Genomic DNA, 17,200 nt, shown 5'->3' on the forward strand with positions numbered 1-17,200 from the left:
AATAATTAATGTTGTCTGTGAAAAAAGATGTTTACTGCCTCCTCCTTTCTATTTGAAAGCTGCTCCTGAGAGTAAGAGGACCCTCGGGATGGGCCCAAGGGGTGCAACCAGTGGTGGGATTCAAATAATTTAACAACTGGTTGTTTACAAGCACCATGTTAACAACCAGTTCTGCCGATGTGGTGCAAACCTGCTGAAACCCACCACTGGGTGTAACTGAAAGGAGAAAAAATATTCCTCAAAGTTTATCCCTAATTTTGTCATAAATTCTTTCAGTAGAAATTCTTTATTTGAGGAAACACTTATAAGTTTTTTCTGTGTTCTCAGTGCGGTCCCACATTGGGGATTGTGCCTGCGTTGGCCAACCAACTCGGCAAATTTAGTTTAGTTCTTAGCAAAAGCATGGGGTGCTCTCCTCCTTGCCTCACCCGTGATAGTTCCTTCCCAATCAAACTATTATGTGAAGCCTTTCCCTCCAGTTCTTTTCTTGCCACCAATGTGATCAAATCATTTCAACCCTTCTCTTCAATTGTGAACATTCTTCATGAGGCAGCATTTGCTGGCTAGCTTTTTCTTTACCCTTGATGGCTCTTTTGAATGTAAGTTTCATTGACTAGTTGCTTCATCTATCCTGTTGGACCAACAGTCGTTTGGATCACAAGGATGACTTCAAAAGCCCTATTCAAGAAGTGTGCCACATGCAGCACTAAGATGACTGTTTCTGATGAGCATGACTCATGCCTTATTTATCTGGGTGAGACTATTACACACACACACACACACACACACACACACACACACACACACACACACACACACACACACACACACACACACACACACACACACACACACACACCCTGGATAGTTTGTGCTTCAGGGGTCAGTAGGTTTAATTGGCAGAGAATTTTGTTGAATCCTGGAGTGGTCTGTATTATTCAATGTGGTTATAAGCTTGAATGTTTTGAGGTACTCCCTTGTTACCATTTTTCTATTGCAAGGTGTTAATCCCTTCCTGCAGTTGGGTCTGCAACTACAAGAGCTGTAAGCAAAAGGAATGGAACAAGAGGTTGACCTCAAGTTCAGGATTTTGTTTTTTATTCAAAGTTCTTTTTAGTTGAAAGGAAAGATGGAGGCTTTCACTCCATATTAGATTTACAACAGTTAAATATTTAGTTGTGTCTATGTTCAGAATGTTCACTCTACCAATGGTGTTTGATCTTCTTATTCAAGACATATAGTTCATGGTCATCGAACTAAAAGATGCCCATTTCCATGTTTCTATACAACCAGATCACAGGAAGTACCTTAGTTTTAGGTATGGATCCCTTTCCTTTCAGTACTTGGCATTGCATTTTGGCTTGGCTACAGTCTCGAGGATATTCAATAAGTGTATGGCTCTGGTAGTAGCATATTTGTATATGTTGGGATGCTTATCAGGATGACTGAGTGATTACAGTCCAGTCCTTGCATTGCCTACTCAACGAGTTCTGCAGACTTTCCAGGACTAAGACATAGCAGTAAATTGGAACATGTCCAGGCTGAGATCATGTCACACAATAAATTTCATTAGCACCATTCTTAAACTCCAGAGTCTAAGGCTTTTCTTCCCCCCCACAGGTCTGATTCAATTAGGCTTACTGCCCGCTCCTTTCTGAGATCCTCTTGACAGTCAGCTAGGGCCATTCGATGTCCTCTCAGTTTGATGGCCTCTACCATCACAGTTGTGGGTGATGTGAATTTGAGGATGTGCTCTGGTTTGTAAGGTGTTTTAATCTAACTATCATCCTGAACATGTCTGCATGTCTGTTCCTAGGAAAGTCATTTGATCGTTACACTGGTGGGCTCACCTGCTTAAGCTATCTCAGGAATAACCTTTTTGTCACTACCGAGGACTCCTCCACTAGATGGGGAGCAAATAGGCTGAGCAGATTCTACCTGACAAACCATGAGTGGTTCTTCCAGGACTAATATCTTTTTCCATATTCGATCAATGGGAGTTTTCAGATGTAGACCATTTTTACCATCAAGTGAGCAGCAAAGTCCAGGCAGTTCTGCTCCCTGGCAGACAGAGAGAGAGCCAGCATCCCTAGGAAATGCCCTCCAGATATGCTGGAGTAGCTGCCTTTTTATGCCTTTCCACCTTTCCCTCTCATACCCAGGGTGCTAGGAAAGTTGATGCTAGTCAACTCAAACAGCATTTCCATCATTTTGTGCTGGCACAGACAGAAATGTTTTTCAGAACTGGTCTATTCGACAGAGCGAGAGATTATTCCTGTCCCACAGATAGATGACCTGCTAGTATGGGACAAGGTATGCAACCATGATGTGGTTCATCTACATTTGAGGGTATGATTCATAATGCCATGGGAGTAGGCCTACTGGAAAGGGTTTGGGAGATCCTCATCAAAACTATTCAGTATTCCTGTGGTAGGAAGTAGGTTAGGTTTGAGATGGGGGCTCAGGAAGAGGGTTTTCAAGCCTTCTCCTGTCTGCATCCCAGAGTCCTAGACTACTTTTTGGCCCTGGCAATATAAGAATTGGCTGTATCATCTGTAAGGATCCATATGTCTGTTAACTCAGCTCATCATGACTTAGTTGACAGGCTGCCCCTCTTCTCTCACAGTCTTTCTAAGAGGCTTCTGAAGGGGCTACTTCACATGTTCCCACCTTTACCTAAGTTGGGACCACAATGGTAAATGTCTCTAGTACTGATTAGCTTGATGGAAGTGTCATTTGAACCCTTGTCTGTCTGCTCCTTAGGGTCCCTCTCTAAGCAGGTGGCCCTCCTTCTCACAGTCACTTCTGCTAGATGGTATGTGAGATGGCTGCTGTCGGGACTTACCCACAGGCGTAGCTACCATGGGGACATCTGGGGACAAGCGCCCCGGGCGCCACCTTGTGGTGGGCGGAAAAATTGCAGGTTCGTTTGAAGCTTTCTGTATTTTTTACTGTTTTTTCCAATTTTGGTCTGCAGAAGGCACAGTTTTTAGGCTAGTGGCACCGAAATTTCAGGCTATCGTCAGGTGACTCTCCTGATGATACCAGCCAAGTTTGGTGAAGTTTGGTTCAGGGGGTCCAAAGTTATGGACCCCCAAAGGGGGTGACCCCATCCTCCATTGTTTCCAATGGGAGCTAATAGTAGATGGGGCTACCATTTTGAGGGTCCATAACTTTGGACCCTCTGAATCAAACTTCACTAAACCTAGGTGGTATCATAAGGATAGTCTCCTGCTGATACCACCCAGGTTTGGTGAAGGTTGGTGAAGGCAGTCCAAAGTTATGGACCCCCAAAAGGGGTGCTCCATCCCCCATTGTTTCCAATGGGAGCTAATGGTAGATGGGGCTACCCTTTTGAAGGTCCATAACTTTGGACTCCCTGAACCAAACTTCACTAAACCTGGGTGGTATAATCAGGATAGTCTCCTAAAGATAGCCTAAAATTTTGGTACTGTTAGCTTAAACATTGCTCTCCTGACAGGCATCCTCAAATTTTCCTCGATTCTCTCTTTAAATCCACCCCTTTGGAGTGGATTTAAAGGGAGAATCTGGGCTCCCTAGATTAAAAAAAAACATTGAAAGTATTGTTGAAGGCTTTCACAACCAGATTCAACTGATTGTTGTGGGTTTTACAGGCTGTGTGGCCATGGTCTGGTAGATCTTGTTCCTAACGTTTCACCTGCCTCTGTGGCTGGCATCTTCAGAGGTGTATCACAGGGAGAAGTCTGTTATAAGAGAAGTCTGGACACAGTGTATAACAGACTTCTCTCTGTGATACACCTCTGAAGATACCAGCCACTCTGTGATACATCTCTGAAGATACCAGCCACAAGATCTACCAGACCACAGCCGGATGCAGCTTAGAAAACCCACAACAACCAACTTTGACAATGGTGCTGTTTGGGGTGGATGGTAAATCTACCCTGAAACAGCATCACTTTCAATGTTGTTTGAACTATAGAGCCCAGAGGCTCTCTTTGAGGTGAAGTTAAAAGGAGAATGGGGGCTCTCTAGTTTAAACAAAATTAAAAGTGATGCTGTTTCAGGGTGGATTCCCCCCCTTCAAAAATAGCATCACTTTCAATGTTGTTTAAACTAGGGAGCACTGGGTGTGTTCAGATTCATGTGTTGGGGCATGTTCTATAATGTGATGGTGTTTGGTCATGGTGGGGAAGGGGGAGGGGCGCTGCCCATATGCCGGGGGGGGGGGGCGCAAAACTCAGATTTTGTCCCGGGCTCAATTTTCCCTAGCTACGCCACTGGACTTACCCACCATTTCTAAAGTTCTCCAAGAGCTGGGTGGTATTACATCCTAGTCTTGATTTCTTCCTCAAGGTAGTACCCACTTTCCACCTGGCCCAGGACATTGCACTACCTGTTTTTCCTCCCACACCCTTGTTCTGAGGCAGGTTTAAACTTTATTTGTTGGATTAAAAGGGCTTTATTGTACTATCTCAGCAATACCAGGCCCTGTGGGAAGACAACAAGGTCCTTCTTTATTATCATGGCCCAAAAAAGGGTAAGACAGCCTTGTCACAAAAAATCTCCAGGTGGGTGGTGGAGGCAATTAAAGAGTGCTATGGGGCAGGAGGGAAAAATTGCCCTTTGAAGGTTAGTGCTCATTCAGGCAATGGAATATCTAGGAGGGGATAGAGGGGGCAGATGATCCAGGAACCACTTCCAAAGGCCATGTGATGGGGTGAATTCGTCTGGTTCCCCACTCACCTTCTGCAATTGCTTCTGTCCAGAGCAAACAAGGCTTGCTGCTTATTTTGCCTGCCCTCTCCCCCACAATTGCTTCTTCTCTTAGTCTGCCTGGAGCAAGCAGGGCCTGCCACTCACCTGCTTGCAGCCGCTTCTTCCTCCCACCTCCTTGCTGCAATTGCTTCTTCCCATGGCTTGCCCAGAGCAAGCAGGACTCACCACTCACCTTCCACCACTTCTTTCCCCCACCACAATTGCTTCTGCCTATAGCTTGCCCACCCACCTGCCACCACTTCTCCCCCCGTCCCTCCAGCTGCAATTGCTTTTCCCTGCGGCCCACCTAGAGCAAGCAGGACTTGCTGCTCGCCCCCGATGGAGTTTTGGGGGGGTGTAATTTAAGGGGCACCTCGGGCACCAATTTATGCAGGTACGCCACTGAGTGAGGGCCCAAGGAGCTTCAGCCATTTTCCACAGGAAGGTGCCACTTGTGGACATCTGGAAATTGCCTATGTGGTCCACTGGGGATACTTTTGTCAGACACTATTCTATTGACTTGCTGGCGAGAAAAGATGCTAATGGTAGGAAAACTGTTCTCCACTCTGTGTTCCAGTAAGAGAGGTCCCCTTCCTCCTGCTGTAAGTGGCTAACTAAAATCCTCAATGCGGAGCTGCACTGAGACTTCAGATAAAAACCTGGTTGCACTTACCAGAACTGGTGTTCATCAAGGTCTTCAGTGCAGACACACATCCCTCCCTCCTACCTCACTGAACACCATTTCCCTGCTTTTTGGCTTATACTTCTGCAAGGGCATTTGCCGAAATCAGAGGGAAAGGAGGGGGTACCTCCCTGTTAAACATGGCGGTTTGGACCCAAGGAGCGTCAGCCACTTTCCACAGGGGGTTTGGTTGGGAAGGAACTGTCACAGGTGATGCAGGGAGGAGAGGACCCCCCTGCTGTTACTTAGGGCTAAAATAACTTTGCCAAGTCAGCTGGCCTGCACAGGCACAGTCTCCCAATGTGTGTCTGCACTGAACACCTAGATGAACCCCAGTTATGGTAAGTGCAACTAAGTTTTATAAGAATATGTGTGCCCAGATTATTCTTTGTCTGGACAAGTCACCTGTCTTTTCTGTGAAAAATACATCATGCAGTCTTTTTGTATGAATTATGTTGCTTTTACTGTCTTCTGCTTTTCTAATCTACTCTGGACATTTTCTAATTCTGTACTCTTAGTCTTGTTGCATTGTTTATTGGATGTCTTATGTTTTTCTGATTGAATTGTTAATTTATATTTTGTAATCTTGTGTTTCAGTGAGAAAGGTAAAAATGATCAATGAAGTAAATAAATTAATAAGATACATGGGGAGACTCCTCACATCTGTAAGCCACTCACAGTGAAACAGAAATATGTATTGAAAGGAAAGTGGTGGCAAGAGATGGAGCAAAAAAAAAAGCTGTGGGAATTTAGCATGAGAATTTACATGTGCAATCAGGATTTTTCCCCAGTCAATAACGTATGCAAATTACTTGCGCACAGTGGTTTGTCAAAATTTCAACTATGCTGATTGCAGCTTATAGACAGCTTATGACCTGAACTGTCTAGGCAATCAAGGATTCCTGGTTGTGATTGGCATGGACTAGTGCTTTTATATGCATTTTATTGGGGGTGGGGGGGGTGGCATGGTGGAATATTGGACTAGGAGACTAAGAGCCCCAACTATGCATCACAAGCTAGATCTTGTTTTAAATGTTGTGCCTTTTGTAATTAATTGTTTTAATTGGTTGGATTCATCTTCTACCATCAATCTTGAATATGTTATTTCTTTTTTTATATAATTTTTATTGTATAGAATATTCATACATTTGTTACAATCAATATCTTCATTTCATCTATACATTTTCCATTTTATCCCCCCTCCCCCCTTTTCTACTGATTATTTTATGCAAGCAGCAGGAGATTCATACTTCTTATTCTCTTATTCCATAGTTCTTTGTTAAATCCGGCTTCTTCCATCCATTTTTCATACACTGTCCATAGTTTCATAATATCTTTCATCTTTTCTTCCCATAGTTTATTTTTTGTCAGTCTCTCAAAAATCTCTAACTGTATTTGTTCCCATATGTATTCCATCCATTTTGAAACTGTCCATTTTTTGTTATCTTTCCAGCCCAACTCCAACACTGCGTGTGCTGCTCTAATCATTATTTTATACATTGGTTCCAAACTTCTATTCACTCTTTTATCATCTATTATCCCCACAATTAATAAATCATTGTTTCTTATTTATCAATTTTTACTTTTACTAACTGTTCTACATATTTCAATATGTTTTCCCAAAACTTTTTCACCATTTTACATTCTATCCACATATGAGTATAATATGCTCCTTTTTCTCCACAATGCCAACATTTTGGGCTTAATCCTTTAATCATATAGGCTAGTTGTATTGGGGTTCTGTACCATTTAAGTAAAATCTTTCTTTCCAGTTCCACATATTTTTCAATCTTTAACTTCTTCATACTCTCCATGAATCTTTCTATTTTTTCTTCATCTAAAATATTTTCTTTCTCCCATTTTTGGTTTAAAGTTCTTATCATAAATTCTTTATCCTCTACCATATACTTATATACTGATCCTATAATTTTCCCTTTTAATATTTCATGGAGTTTTAACCATTGTGTTATTATGCAATCACCTTTTATTCTAAATTTCCTTAGTTTTTCCCATAGGCCTCTTATCGCCAGCCAATTTTCTCTCCTTCCCAGTTCTATTAGATTTTGTAATGGTATAATTTCTCCGTCATGAACTAAATCAGACACTTTATGTATTCCTTTTTCTTTCAGATTCTTTATAATTTTCCAGCCTTCTATTCCAGTCACGCTTGCCACTGGGGCTCTATCCAGAATGCCCGGCATCCATTTACTTCTCCATTTTTCCCATATATCCATATTCACTTTTCTTGGGCCTATCACTCTATGTTTCATGGTTTTATAATCATTTGTATGAATTCCATAATTGCCTATTCCTTCATTTGCTTCGTTTTCAAATTTTAACCATTTTGAGGTATTATCTTCATTGATATCTAATAAACTCTTTATCTGGAATGCCTCAAAATATTCCTGAGTTTTCGGTATTCCCCATCCTAGAAGACCATTTGGCATATATACTATTTTATTCATCACTATAGCATTTTTTTTTTATTAAATATCCATGCTTTTATTTTCCTATCCCAATCCTCAAATTGTTTTTTGGTAATTTCCATTGGTAATGTTCTAAATAAATAAGAGATTTTGGGTAACAAACACATCTTTACTGCTTTTATTTTCCCCGTTTTAGATAGGTTTTTAGCTTCCCAACTTTTTATCTGATTTTGTATTTTTTTCCATCTATTTTCATAATTATATTTATACATCTTATCTTTTCTGGTAGAAATTATAATTCCTAAATATTTAATTTTCTTCTGTAATATCTCTTTTTTAAACTGTTTCTTTTCTATATTCACTCCTAATATTTCTGTTTCATCCATGTTTACTGTTAACCCTGAATATTTCTTAAAATCTTCCAAAATTATTTTTAACTCTTTCATTGTATCCTCAGGATTAGTTGTTATCAATAATACATCATCTGCAAACATGTTTATTCTAATTTCTTCCTTATTTATTTTATATCCTTTTATTCTTCCATTATTTCTAATTCTATTAGCTAAGGACTCCATTGCCATTACAAACAGAGACAGAGACAGCGGGCAACCCTGTTTTACTCCTCTTCTAATATTTACTATTCCTGATAGCCCTTCGTTTACTCTTATCTTAGCCTTAGTGTTTCTATATACTTCTTTTAATACTTCTATAAATCTTTCTCCAAACCCATAATTATGTAATGTTTGGAAAAGAAACTCATGACTTACTGTATCAAATGCTTTATATACGTCTAATTTTATCATAGCATATTTATGTTTCTTTCCATGCTCTAACACATTTAATATGTTTCTTTTTGGATGACATATATCTCTTCCTTTTACAAACCCGTATTGGTCTTGCTCTATTATTTCTGGAAGTATATTTCTAATTCTATTTGATAATATTTTTGCAAATATCTTATAGTCTTGATTTAATAAACTTATTGGCCTATAAGATTCTACTAGAGTTGCGTTTTTTCCTGGCTTCAGGATTGTCACTATCTCCGTCTCTCTCCATGTATCTGGGGCCCTCTGGCCTGCTATTATCGTGTTAAACAAATGTTGAAGTTCTGGAACTAAAATTTCCGCCTTGAATATGTTATTTCTGAATTATTTCTTTGGATTATTTGATGAGTTGGGTGCTAATTTGCAGAAGGATGGGAAAGTTATTTTCCTTCACAACCAGGGAGATGGAAATCTCTCTCTGTGTGTGTCTTTTTTCCGGGGGAAAGCAGTGAATTATCACTTAGGAATTGTGTGTAACCTGTGAACTTGGTTTCATTAGAGAAATGACATTATGCTATATATTAACCATTGCTCATTTTATAGTCATACTTGTCAGGGACGTAGGTAAGGGTGGGTTCTCGGGTTCAACCCCTCCCTTGCATGTCCGAAGCTCCACCCCCGTTTGTGGGTTTTTTGAATTTTAAAGTGTTTTTTCGGTTTCTGGCTTGCAGGGAGTGCAGATTTTATGCTAGAAGCACCAAAATTTCAGAATATTGGCAGGTGACAGTCCTGATGATACCAGCCAAGTTTAGTGAAGTTTGGTTCAGGGGGTCCAAAGTTATGGATCCACAAAAGGTGTGCCCCCATCGCCCATTGTTTCCATTGGGAGCGAACAGTAGATGGGGCTACCCTTTTGAGGGTCCATATTTTTGGACCCCCTGAATCAAACTTCACTAAACCTAGGTGGTATCATCAGGATAGTCTCCTGCTGATACCAGCCAGGTTTGCTGAAGTTTGGTCCGGGGGACCAAAGCTATGGACTCCCAAATGAGGTGCGCCATCCCCCATTGTTACCAATGGGAGCTAATAGAAGATGGGGGCTACACTTTTGAAGGTCCATAACTTTGTACCCTGTGGAAGAAGGTGCTTATATGTTCTGCTTTTTGCTGCCACCAAAATATAAAATTTGTTTTTATAGCCCACTCAAACTGACTTTTAAATACGGACACCACCCAGACTGGGGAACACAGACACACAAACAGAAATAATAATAACTGGAACGGATTTTAAAGATGAACAAAAACTGAAAACTTTATTTGCTGGCTTTAACAGAGGCTTCTCAGATAAACTGGAGAGGTTTTACGCTGGATGGTTACTGAGAAAGTTCGCTTAAGCTTAACGGTTACTGAGTAAGTTTGGTTCTTAAAGCTTAGCGGTTACAGAGTAAGTTTGTTTTAAGCTTAACGGTTTCAGGCACTTCACTTAAGTTACTAAATCACGAAAAGATGTTTCACCAAGATGTTACTTTAAAAAGATGTTGCTATGGAGGTTTCACACTCCCTCTTAAAAATAAAAACTCAGTCCACTGTTCCTCCTCACAAAAATAAAACACTCAGTCTACGCCCTGTGGGATTCAGGCATACAGCCTCCCTCTCCCACACTCCCCAAAATCTGGCTTCTCTGCCACAGGAGCTGGGCCTCCCAAGACTGATGTTAGATGTGCTGGAGGACAGACTTATAGACTGTTACAGAGGTTTCCCTCACAAATAAAACAAAAAGAAAACACCTGAGGGTGGACACACACCTCCAAACTCAGGGTATTTGATCACGGAATAGCCTCCTCAGCTATTCCTAAACCACAGCCGTGAGAGATCTGGCTGATTCTCCTCACGCTGCTACTAAAGTACCCGAAGGCACAAACGCTCATACAGAGCCAAACATTCCGAAGACTAAAAAGCAAGAACCCTTCAGCACTCTTGCTGACAGAATTTATAGTCTCTGGTTATTTTTCTCTGGCCAATCAGGGTTGGCCAGGGCTTAACTCTTTCACGGGCAGGTCCACCCTGTAACCTGAATGCAGGCTGAATGCATTCATCACATACCCCCTGAACCAAACTTCACTATACCTGAGTGGTATCATCAGGAGAGTCTCCTAAAGATACCATTACATGGTGCTGCTAGCTTAACAATTGTACCCCTGACAGCAGGCACCCCCCAAATTTCCCTAGATTCTCTTTTTAAATCCACCCCCTTCGGCATGGATTTAAAGGGAGAATATGAGGTCCCCGGTTTAAACATTGAAAGTGATGCTGTTTCAGGGTGGGGGAGAATCCACCCCAAAACAGCATCACTTTCAATGTTGTTTCAACTGGGGACCCCAGATTCTCCCTTTAAGGTGGATTTAAAAGGAGAATCTGGGCTCCCTAATTTAAACACCATTGAAAGTGATGCTGTTTGGGGATGGATCAAGGACGTAGGTAAGGGGGTTCTCGGGTTCAACCCCCCATTACATGTCCGAAGTGCCGCCCCCCATTTGTGCTTTTTGTATTTCTAAAGTGTTTTTGGCCTGCAGGGGGCACAGTTTTTAAGATAGCAGCACCGAAATGTCCTGCTGTCAGGGGTGCAATTGCTAAGCAGGCAGCTCCAAAATTTCAGAGGATCTTTTGGAGACTTTCCTGATGATACCACCCAGGTTTGGTGAAGTTTGGTCCAGGGGGTCCAAAGTTATAAACTCCCAAAAGGGGTGCCCCATCCCCCATTGTTTCCAATGGGAGCTAATAGGAGATGGGGGCTACACCTTTGAAGGTTCATAACTTTGGACTCCCTGAACCAAACTCCACCAAACCTGGGTGGTATCATCAGGAGAGTCTCCAAAAGATACTCTGAAATTTTGGAGCTGCTAGCTTAGCAATTGCACCCCTGACAGCAGGCACCCCCAAATTTCCCCAGATTCTCCTTTTAAATCCACCCCCTTCGGCATGAATTTAAAGGGAGAATCTGAGGTCCCCAGTTTAAACATTGAAAGTGATGCTGTTTCAGGGTGGGGGATAATCCACCCCGAAACAGCATCATTTTTAATGTTGTTTCAACTGGGGCCCCCAGATTCTCCCTTTAAGGTGGATTTAAAAGGAGAATTTGGGCACTCTAGTTTAAACACCACGAAAGTGATGCTGTTGGGGGTGGATCACAGTGGCTGCCGGTGGGGGGAGGGGGCGCAAAACTCAGATTTTGCACCGGGCTCCATTTTCCCTAGCTACTCCTCAGCCTGAAGGGGAGGGCAAAAGGGACTGCCAGCTGCTGCCTGGGACCCCAGCTGGTTGGGGGCAGGGTGGGGGAGAACGGGGTTTTCCATCCCTGGACTCAGAGAGCTGCTTTTATAAGCACTAAGGCTGTGGGCGGGGCTTAGGGAGGTGTGGCCATGTCCCAGGCGTGGGTGGGGGCGGGGCCCACCCCGAACCCCCCATAAAAATTATACCTACGTCCCTGATACTTGTAAATATTGCAGCCATTCATCCTTTTTATTGTGTATATTTATCACTACTACATGAATGAAAATGGATTTGTATTCTGTGTAAGGGGGTCACTTCCAACAAATAGAAACCCCACCCCACTGTTAAAAGACTATTGATACGTGTGCATGCAAGTTAATGTGCATAGATTCGTCAGTCTAACATTCCACATCCTTTAATGGTAGCATAACATGAACATTATTTGGGACTACCTATGTGCATGAGGCAGCCCTTACTGGCACAACATTTATGAAATTGAAAACTTTTGTATTAAGGTTAATAACCTACAACCTTTTCCTTGACAATTAAAAAAAATATAAATAACCCTAACCAAAATAATACAGTCTACAAAACATAGTGTACATATAACAACAGAAACATTTGCCAGTTTAAAAATTAATGCCAGTTTTAAAATAAATGCTGGTGTTTTGAAAATATGATGCCCTGGCTAAGAACAGCATATTAATGTGTGGTCGCAGATATTCTAAGATATAATGGTTTGAATCTAATTGAACTTTGTTTGTCATTTCAGGAAAGAACTGTAACAATCAGACGACAAACTATAGGAGGATTTGGATTAAGTATAAAGGTAGGGTGTATTTTCTTTATTGTTTTGTGTAATACATTGAAATATCTTCTGTCTTGTAAACAGTGTTTTTAATGCGATCAAAAGGTGTTACCACTACATTTTTGTTTTTGTTGGCCTCTCTAATTTCTTTTTCCATCTCAGAATCCTCTTGTGCACTTTGGTCAGGGGGACAATAATATATCCCTAATATTAAACCGTCCTTCACACCTGGTATTGATATCCACAGTGCTTCTGTAGAGGAATCAGCTCCCCCTGCATTGTCTATTTTATGTGACACTATGCTCTCTTTGATGTAGAGGGCCACCCCACCCCCAATACACCCTGTCCTGTCCTTCCTGTAGAGCCTGTAACCTGGTATAACAGCATCCCACTGGTTCTCCTCATTCCACCATGTCTCTGTAATGCCCTCTATATTAAAGTCCTCCTTCAAAACTCTGTACTCCAGCTCCCCCATTTTAGGTCGAAGGCTTCTACTATTAGCATAGAGACACCTGTATACCCTGTCTCTGTCCTTAACCTGGGATTTATGTGCTTTACCCTCAAGTCTTTTGTAGACACATTAAGATTCAGCTTGTGTGTTCTCCTAGGTTTGATTAAAAGGTAGACAGGCTACTGCAGAGTCTTTTGTTATTAGACATTTCAATTTTAAGTGTTCATTAATGAGAGAACAAGATATGTCAGAAGTTCAAGCTGGATTCAGAAAGAGGAATACATACCTGAGATCCCATTGCAATTTTATGTTGGTTACTGGAGCATCATAGTGTCATAGTTTAAATCAGACTTTTGACTGTGTGCATTATGAAAAGCTGAGGCTAATTTTAAAGGAAATGAGTGTGCCACAGAATCTGATTGTTTTGATGTACTCTGGACTCAAGCATCTTGTACTCTGGACACAAGCCTATTTTTGGAATATGGAGGAACAGAATAGTTTACTGTTGGGAAAGATGTCAGACAAGGACATATTTTATCTTCCTCTCCAATCTATATGCAGAATGCATCATAATGATAGCTGGATTAGATTTAGATGAAGGTTTTGAGATATGAAGATGATACTACATTACTGGCAGAAAACAGGGAAGACTTGAAACCACTCCTGATGAAGGTTAAAGCAAAAAGTGCCAAAGGAAGATTGCAGCTGAACATCAAGAAGACACCAGTAATGACTACAGAGGAATTACACAACTTTAAGATTGACGATGAAAAAATTTGAAATTGTTTGAGATTTTCTATTTTTTGCCTTCATCATCAACCCAAAGGGAGATTGTAACCAAGAAATCAGAAGGAGATTGAGACTGGGAAGGGCAGCCATGAAAAGCTAGAAAATATCCTTAAGTGTAAGGATGTGTTGCTTGTGACTAATATCATGTTAATTCCTGCCATAGTATTCCCCATTATATTGTATGGGCGTGAACATTGGGCAATGGAATAAGGGACAAGAAAAAACTTGATTTATCTGAAATGTGGTGTTAGATGCAGTGGTAGAGCTACAAGGGGATGGGGTGCGCTCTGTGCACTGGGTGCATGCCTGGGAGCAGAAAATTGCCCCCAGGCCCCTCCCCTGCCCCCACGGCACCCCCTGCCCCCACGGTACCCCCTTGAGGCACCCCCGACCCCCTTCCCACACTTACCTTAGTTCCTTTCCTTTTCCTAGTACTTTTTCAGTCTGAAAAAAGGGCCTGTTCACAGTACAGGCTAAAAACGGCCTGAGGAACTGCAGTTCCCAGGAGACCTTGGGGCTCACAAGGTCTCCTGGAAAGTATAGTTCCCATCAGGCCGTTTTTAAGCCTGAACTGCGAATAGGCCTTTTTTTCAGCCTGAAAACGTTCTATGAAATGGAAAGGAACTAAGGTAAGTGTGGGAAGGGGGGTGCTGGGGGGGGGCACCACAGAGGGCGGAAAATATAGACTGTGCACCGGGCGCAGTTTGGCCCAGCTACGCCTCTGGTTAGAGGAGAGTTTTACAGATACCATGGACCTCCAAAAAGACCAGTAAGTAGATTCTATATCAAATTAAGCCTAAACTGTCCCTAGCAGCTAAAATGACTAAACTGAGGTAAGTGTACTTTGGTCAGTTATAAGAAAGGAAGAGTCACTGGAAAAGACAGTAATGTTAGGAAAAGTTGAAAGCCACAGTAAAAGAGGGAAGCCCAACATGAGATGTATTGATTCTATAAAGGACATCATGGCCCTTAGTTTGCAAGACTTGAACAAGGCTGTTAAGCATAAAACACTTGGGAGGACATTAATTCATAGGGTCACCATACATCGGAAGTGGCTTACAGCATTTAATTCACACATAATTATGGTTAAATCATAGTGGCAGGCATATGGAGTATCCAGAATGTGTCCAGTTTTGTGTTGTTTACATAGTTGCTCGTTAATAACTTAAAAGGGTATTCTGGCACCATAAAGACTAATAGATTACTTGAAATATCATTTTTCATGGCCCACTAAAGATTTAGTAAATCTTGTTAGTCTTCAGAATTCCATCAGACTTCTTTTGTGTTTACTGTAGGATACTACCAGCAGTATTCTAAGTTGAGCTTTTCCTATCTATGTCAGTTAAAGTCAATGGACTTATAATGGTGTGATTTTACTTAGGGTTGGACTGTAAAACTGCTGCCAGTTGGATTTGTAACCTTGGAAGGGCATCATTAATAACCAAAGATAATACTGTTTTCCCCATCATTTTTATTTTACTATAGGTAGGATTGTTAATTCACAGGAGATTTTCCCCCTTGGTGTCAATGTGAAGCTTTGGAAACATGAAAGGCCCTTACAGGCTTCTTTCAAAAGAAAGGAAAATTGTTTTGAATAACTTGCTTCATCTTTGAAACACTGTGTAGATCAACAGACTTGGCCTCCTTTAATCTAAAAGACAACAGGCAACTTGAAGACAACCATAGAGCAAGCTCAAATTATTGCACTTGAATGCAAAATAGCATTAATGCATGCATAAGTTTTCCAGAATTAATCTTTAAAAATGTAACTCAGAGAACAAGTTGACTTGTGGTTTTCTCGCCATTGATTAAAAAATTAAGAAGATGGAAACATGGGCTTAAAATTAGCCTGGTTTGTTAATCTGTTGTTCTATTTAATAATGTAGCTAAATGCTACTTCATAACTAGTACCATATAAAAATGTAGAGAGGAAACAAATTGTTCAGAATAATCAAATTACCTGCAGTTATATTTTACAAAAGGATTCACAGTTGAGTATTACAAGTGAGAGTGTCATCAAGCGTTAAGCTAAGACTGAGAACTTGAAATTCTGAAATATTTAGCAAAAAAAACCCTCGACATTTTTCTGTTCCAAACTTGTAGATTGTAGGCAGCTATTGGCTCCTATTTGCTTACTTGTGACACTTTTGGAACAGCTGAATTATGTTCCTACAAACTAGGAATCCCATTTAACAGCATATTCCTGTGACTAGTAGAAGGCTGATACTGGATGTTGTAGTCTCTTGTACACAATATGCACTAAGAAGGTGGAAGCAGGATAAATTTCCCTACTTACTTTTGTGCTAGCAGAAATCCTTGTTCACTGAGTTTTCTCTGCCACTGTAAGGAGGAGTGATTTCACCTCACCCCCAGCCTCATTGTGGCATCCTCTAGCATAGTATTCTGTATACAAAGACTCCTGATATTTAGCAGGTGGCTTTTGTGGGGATATGGTAAAGATCCATAAAGATCCTTCCACTTCCAGTTCTTAGGCTCCAAACCAACAGCACTGATATGAGATGGAAAGTCTTCACCCCTGATCAAGTGTAACATTTGAGAGTGTGGGGCTTGTATTTCCAATAGGCTTAATGATTTGGGCATATTTGGCCCACATTCAACCTGAATACAATATGCCTGAATATGAGTTTGTATTGGGTTGTATATATTCAGCGGCATTCAAGGATCATTTCAACGATCCCCACATGCAACTGCTTCCCCCTTCCCCTGGCAAGCACCTTCAAGCAGGAGTCCCTTGAAAGGATCTAAGCTTGCAATCGCTTGCTTGGGGGAAGTGGGAAGGTGGAATCTGTAGTTTGCTGTTTTCTGACTCTTTAAGCATTGATCCAAGGGATTTTTCACTCCCTTATTTTATTTATTTATTTATACTTTGAGCTTCTATACCGCCCCGTCCCCGAAGGGCTTGAAAAATGCTTGAAGAGTCAGAAAACAGCAAACTACAGATTCCACCTCTCCCCCTTCCCGCATCAAGCACCTGTAAGCGGGAGTCCCTTTAAAGGATCTCCACTTGCAGGCGCTTGCTGCAGGAAGGAAGAGAAGTGGAATTTGTAGTTTGCTGTTTTCTGACTCTTTAAGTATTCTTTCAAGGGATTTTTCACTCCCTTAAAATAATGCTTAGAGTCAGAAAACAGCAAACTACAGATTCCACCTCCTCTTCTTCCCCAGGATTTTAAAGAAAGAAAAACACCCTAAAGAATCCACCCCCCAGATCACCCCCCCCAATATTTACCTTGGGGTGCCTGTAAGGGGTGCATTT

The 17,200-nt window shown here is 41.4% G+C and overlaps 1 protein-coding gene across 5 annotated transcripts in view; it reads left to right on the forward strand.

Annotated features, from left to right (window-relative positions):
- Positions 1–17,200, forward strand: part of SNTG1 (syntrophin gamma 1) — a 319,036-nt gene that overhangs the window by 192,311 nt on the left and 109,525 nt on the right. For all 5 annotated transcript variants that reach the window (XM_048507574.1, XM_048507572.1, XM_048507577.1 and 2 more), the window contains one exon: positions 12,651–12,707. In XM_048507574.1, the coding sequence (XP_048363531.1) occupies positions 12,651–12,707 (57 nt within the window). The remainder of the gene's footprint in view (positions 1–12,650; positions 12,708–17,200) is intronic.

Source organism: Sphaerodactylus townsendi, linkage group LG09, assembly GCF_021028975.2.
Source record: "Sphaerodactylus townsendi isolate TG3544 linkage group LG09, MPM_Stown_v2.3, whole genome shotgun sequence".
NCBI lineage: Eukaryota > Metazoa > Chordata > Lepidosauria > Squamata > Sphaerodactylidae > Sphaerodactylus > Sphaerodactylus townsendi.